Genomic DNA, 6,028 nt, shown 5'->3' with positions numbered 1-6,028 from the left:
TACAGTGGAAGTATTACTATCGATACATTTGTATCAAAGAAGCCAAAATTAACCACAAACATGAGCAGAACTATCGCAAAATAATCTGAAATGAATAGTTAATTTAATCTTTCGAACATTTCTTCTGCATTTGTTGAAGATTACATTTTTGATATTACATTTAGATTACATTACACATTTTTGAATATTTAAATTAATATTTCGTTAGTCTCATGCAAGGAGGTCGATGTCTTTTCACCCCATTATTCTCTATTTACAAATCAGCTGATTTGGGTCTGTACCTGTGTAGGCTACACTTAATATTGGAATTAGGGGAAAAACCTTTCCACAGCATTTATACCAAATAAAAATTACCTTTATTACTGATATTGACATATCATAATTTGTCCATGGGATTGGATCCAAGGTCGAGCCAACCTAAAATCCTAAACTCTAACTGACCTAAACTCAAAGCATTTTCACAGGTTGAAAGTAACCTTTAAAACAAATATAAGACTAAATTAATGCAAAATGATGAAACCGAAAAATCTTATTTAAAAAAAAATCCTTATATCTAAATAACTTTTTTGTTGTGTTTGTTTGTATAATGGAATAATATATTTTTCACAATCCTTCTGTTACCTTTCTTGCTTAGGGAAGTTGTATCCTGGTTCTCTGTAATTACAAATACAAAATGCCTGTTAGATCTGGAAAAAATGGCATAAGTGATATTTCTAGCTTTGCTCACCTTGTATCAAAGCTTTTCCTCGTGACGGAAACTATAACTATTCAATATTTCTTTACATTATATCACAGATAATTGAGGAAAAAAGCAACTTGCCCAAACAGAAGCTACAGAATAATCAGGATTATTTTTATTAATTCATCTTCAGTTTCAATAATATTGTTACAGAAAAAAACATCCTCTTCATTATATTTATACAGTAGTAGTAGAATGCTGTGTCATTGCTTCATTACAAGTGCTGGTCATAGTTTATAGTGTGTGCAGTGTGACACTGAGTTCAGTCCAGTGTTACGAATCACTCAGTACAAAGGCAGTTTAACAATAACCTGCTTCTTCTTACTCAAATGAATCTATCTGGGTTTGATTTATCCTCCTTGGGCAGGGGCCAGGACGTGCTCTGATGCTGCGTTCATGTCATAATGGGTTTATCATAAATATGAGCTGCCAAAAACATAATTGTGGAAAGTGGTTAATTGAATACTTTTTTTTAATTTAATTTGGATGAGATCCTACCACTGAATGGATGACCACTTTTAAATGTTGCAAAAAAGTCACCCTGTTCTTCCGCTTTGTTTTACATGACATGAACCCAGCATGAGCCACTGATAGATATATGGTGCATTTGAGGTAACTGGGAAGTTTCTGACATCTGAGCTGGAGAAATAAATGTGAAGACAGTGTTGGTACCAAAGCCTGGACTTTCATAACTCTTCTTATGCACCAATAATCGCATCAAGAACTGCCTTAAATGTAACATTTAGTCAGATTAGAAATCCTGCCCAGGTGCTGCACCCTCGTTTCACACCTGGAATAAAACCTGCCCAAAGAGAAAGACACGCCCCCCTTTATGGGCATGCAAGTGTGGAGGGGGAGAGGAGAAAAAAGGGAAGATGAAGGGAGGGAATCAAGAGGGGAGGGGTGGAGGAAGACTGCATCAGCCTATCAGGAGTGAGGGGTCAAAGCTCAGAAGTTCTGTCTGGCGCACCATTAAGGTCATAGAGAAAATATAATAGACATGAGCTTCTGATCTGGAAGTCATCACTTCATATCTTTGGGGGTAACTGAAGCTTGAAGATCATCAGAAGCAACCAACATCTAACATCAAGTATGTCATCTTGGTGTCTTGAAGTACCATTACATTTAAATAAGTACCAGAATGTTGTACCATTATTCCACTATGACCTGAATGCAGCATTAGACATTTGACCATGTGGGTTTGTTTGGCACTGATCACACTGACAGGAAGAATCAGAGGAACTAGAGGAGTTAAGGTATGTGCATAGGTGAATGCTTGGGACTCACAGTTTGCATATGATGCATTTGAACGGTCCTTGTTAATTGGTAAACAATTTAAATTCATTGTTTAATCAGCATGATACAGCAGCTAACCGGCCTACTACCTTGTTAATGCTAATAGTAAACTATTTACTACTTTTATTGTGGGCTAAATATCAAACAAGGTTTTCTTTATTTCTCAGTGATGCTCAGACTATGTACAGTACATTGAGAGAAAAGCATTCAAATGATGTAGATTATTTTACAGCCTTGAACTGTGTTGATTCTTTTGACTTTTAACAAGCACCTTAACACTGTCATGGTAGAAATACACCAGGTGTGTAGTTTCCGAGCACCTGAACCTGCTTTCAATTGATGTCGGGTTGGAGTTTTCTCTGAGTCGGGAAAACAGTGACACAACTCACTCAAGCAGTTCTTTCGTTCATGTTCTTGTGATTTGAAAAAGATGGCGGTGACTGATTGGCCAAACAGAATCCGGCCTTTGAGACTAGCTTTCACCCAGGTATAGTAATTCATATTTGGCTACTTAAAGGATAATCTGATCATATACTATATTTTTCTTACTGTCAACAAATCACATGAAAACCCCAAAACCAACAATGAAGTGATCCTACAAACAAGTATCATGTGTGTAACAAAGCCCAAAATATATTTTTTCTTTGTGCCATAGAGCTCCATTTTTGTCCAAAAACTATTAAAAATACATCAGTGAGCGACACTGTTGCACTTAGGGACACGTTCTTTCTTTACCATGAACACGCACGCAAGTTTATTTTGACTCAAAACCACAAAGACCATCCTGCTGCTCCAAATTCTCACAGGAGCACCATATGTATAATAATCTGGGTCAAAAAAATAGTCCCAAACAATGCAATGTTTGCTAAAAACACTACAGTGTCCAGCTATTTTAGAAAATTACTGAGACTTTGTAAAAAATTGGAGCCATTTTGAGGAATAGTTTTACATTTTGGTAAATATGCTGACCAAAGTAAGATAAACAGATTGATTTATAAATATGAAAATTTCAACCACTCATCTCTGTACATTAAATATGAAGCAAAAGCCTGGTTACCTTCGATTAGCATAATGACTCTAATCAAGAGCAAACAGTCTTGGTCTGAAAGTAACACAACACATTACTAAAGCTCATTAATTAACATGTTATATCTAATATATATATATATTAAGTGTGTCATTTGTTCAAAACCTTAAGTAAAAAAATGACAATTTGTGTTGGCAGGCAGATTTTAGTTAAGAGAGATGGAATAACACATTGTTGGTATTGGTAATTTTATGTGATTTAAAAAAAATAAGAAAAACATAAAATATCACAACAATATTGTCTAATAGTTGTAAAAATGCAAATACCAAATTTATCAAAGACTAAGTATATCAATTCGATACTGTAGTTTTATAGTGTAAACTATGAACTTGTGTAAACCACTTATACTAATTCTGTATGTAGCCTGACCTGTGATATAAGAGAAGTTCCTCTTACAGATCATTAAAGTTTATATATTTTAGCAAAACAATTATGTTTATATGTAATGTCACTAAAGTCATGTCAGTGTGGTAAGAGAGGATTTTACAGAGTCATGATGATTTTAATGTCTCAGTATGGTTTGAAAAAATGTAAACAAATTATCCTATGTTTCCCCCCCTTTTTTTGGGCAAAAAGAGGTTCATATTTACGGTACTGGCACAAACTATATCAGCAGCTTTAATCAAATACGTCTTTATAAGCATTTAGCTCATTATTCTGTCAATACTGATGTTAGGGTCAGTGTGTTCCAGGAGGAGATGCAGGAAGGGGTTATCAAGGAGTTTCTATCTGGTTAGGGGATGCCAGAGCAGAAAAGAAGAAGAGAGAAAGAAGGGGGAGAGAAAAGGAAAATAAAGTCAGGAGGAAGGAGGAGAAAGTTTCTACGTCTCTATATCTACCAGGGAAAAATATCGAACGCACAAAGCAAATGAACAGGAGAGAAGAGGGCATGATTACTACTAAGATGATAATATTCAATCAGAACCATGATAATAATAATAAATAGAATATTAATTATGAATATCAATAATCATTATCATCAGGATAATAATAATAATATTACAGAATAAATCTCATATTTTATATATATATCTTTTTTTTTCAATTTTTTCTCCATTGAACAGTGATCTCCTCAGAGCAGACCAATGAGGTTTCAGCCTCCGCTGGCTCCGATTGGCTGTTGCATATGACATCACAGCTAATGGCGACCAGGTAGACATGCATCACTTCCTGCCCCCGCCCGTTTCCTGTCCAGACAGGAAGTCCTGGCACTGCCATGGTAATCGGTAGCGAGTGACATTGAAGTCTGGGGAGAAAATATTTTGGTGTTACAGTTGGTCGTGTTTACCCCTGAGACTACAAGTGACCTGAATAAAATAGATGATAATATAAAGTACCTGCATCATAGGCGTCCAATGACCATGACGTCCACCACTTCTCCTTTACGCAGCTCCACGTACTGCTCCGTTTTAGGAGGTAACATCAACAGACCGTTGGCGCTACGCATTGACATTAGCCTGCTGGATACCTGGTTTCCTGGAGATAGAGGGACACAGAGAGCGTTTATGTGTGTGGGATGTGTAACATTTTATGATACATTTATTTTTCTGTGGTGGGTGTGGTATAACTGTGATGGTGCACTACATATGGCTCTATGTAGGGGAAACGCGTGTGCGTGTGTGTGTGTGTGTGTGTGTGTGTGTGTGTGTGTGTGTGTGTGTGTGTGTGTGTGTGTGTGTGTACTGTATGCTGGTCCTTTGCTTACCTGTGCTTTGTGCCCAAGGAAGTGGCTCCTGGTGATGCCAGGTAAGAATACAGCGGTGGTACTCTGGTCTGGGATCCAGCTTCACATCACAGGAAAGCTAAAATATACACACACACAAAAAATGTTACCGACATATTTAATATAGTTTCTGGGAAATGCAATTATTCTTTCTCACCGAGTGTGAGATGAAAAGATCAATACCATTCTTGTGTCTGTACACTTAGTATAATGCAGTTTGAACAAATTAGATATAACATGTTAGCATTTGACAGAGCCAGCCGAGGTGTTGGGTTGGCAGTAGCTGCTCTCTATACTCAGCTAAGCTAACCCCTTACTAGCTCAAACTACATGTGTACAGTACAAACATTAAAGAGGTATTGATCCTCTGATCTAACCCTCAACTATAAAGTGAATAAGTGCTTTTTTTTAAATGTCAAAATAAAGCTTTTACATTAAACAATATAAAAAATCAGTGGCCCAAGATAAAATATCCAATACTGTAATACTTTAATCCCCATAGGGACGCTCTCCTTCATCATGGCCTCTCCACAGTGAGGTCAAAGGTCCATTGGCACTTGTAGAAATTCAGTGTCTTGCTCTGAGACCCGTCAGCAAGATGGAGATTGGTAGATTACTTAATAACTTGGGTTGGAGATATTCTGTGTGTGTGTGTATATGTGTGTGTATGTGTGTGTGTGTGTGTGTGTGTGTGTGTGTGTGTGGGGGGGGTTACCCTAGCTTTAATAATTGTAGGCCTAGGGTCCAGAATGCCTTGCATCTTCCTCAGAGCAGGAATCACAAACAGGTTACATGTCACCACTGCAGACACTGGGTTACCTGGAAAACAACACAATACTGTGTTACTAAGTTAACTGCAAAGAGGAAAACCTGCAAACTATTAACTACAAAGTTAGATCATCAGTATATAATTGATTAAATTTATATTAGTGCTTACACAACGCAGTTCCGACTGCATACATACAATAATATCTATTCTATCCCTTGCACTGTCTCCATTTGCATTAAACATGTTATCCCTGTACATGTGTGTTTTGGCTGCTGATTTCTTTGTACACTTTGTGACACATCCCTATATTTGTATTGTACTCACTATAAATGTATCTTGATGTAAAAATCATAACCAACATAGTGGACCTTGTACCAAAACTTGGTGTCAAATAAACTGTCTGGAGAAAGCGCC

At 36.9% G+C, this 6,028-nt stretch overlaps 1 protein-coding gene across 3 annotated transcripts in view; it reads right to left on the bottom strand.

The window, feature by feature from the left end:
• Positions 1-832: 832 nt before the first annotated feature.
• Positions 833-6,028, bottom strand: part of gphna (gephyrin a) — a 35,589-nt gene continuing 30,393 nt past the window's right edge. For 2 of the 3 annotated variants that reach the window (XM_029460381.1, XM_029460379.1), the window contains 4 exons: positions 5,561-5,664; positions 4,828-4,924; positions 4,460-4,598; positions 833-4,368 (listed from right to left, as the gene is read on the bottom strand). In XM_029460381.1, the coding sequence (XP_029316241.1) occupies positions 4,465-4,598; positions 4,828-4,924; positions 5,561-5,664 (335 nt within the window). In that variant the 3' untranslated portion in view covers positions 833-4,368; positions 4,460-4,464. The remainder of the gene's footprint in view (positions 4,369-4,459; positions 4,599-4,827; positions 4,925-5,560; positions 5,665-6,028) is intronic. The other variant, XM_029460380.1, reaches the window with a different exon arrangement.

This window comes from Cottoperca gobio, chromosome 22 (assembly GCF_900634415.1).
Source record: "Cottoperca gobio chromosome 22, fCotGob3.1, whole genome shotgun sequence".
NCBI classification, from domain to species: domain Eukaryota; kingdom Metazoa; phylum Chordata; class Actinopteri; order Perciformes; family Bovichtidae; genus Cottoperca; species Cottoperca gobio.
Note: the sequence above shows the minus strand (reverse complement) of the source record. Positions and strands in the feature narration are given on the sequence as shown.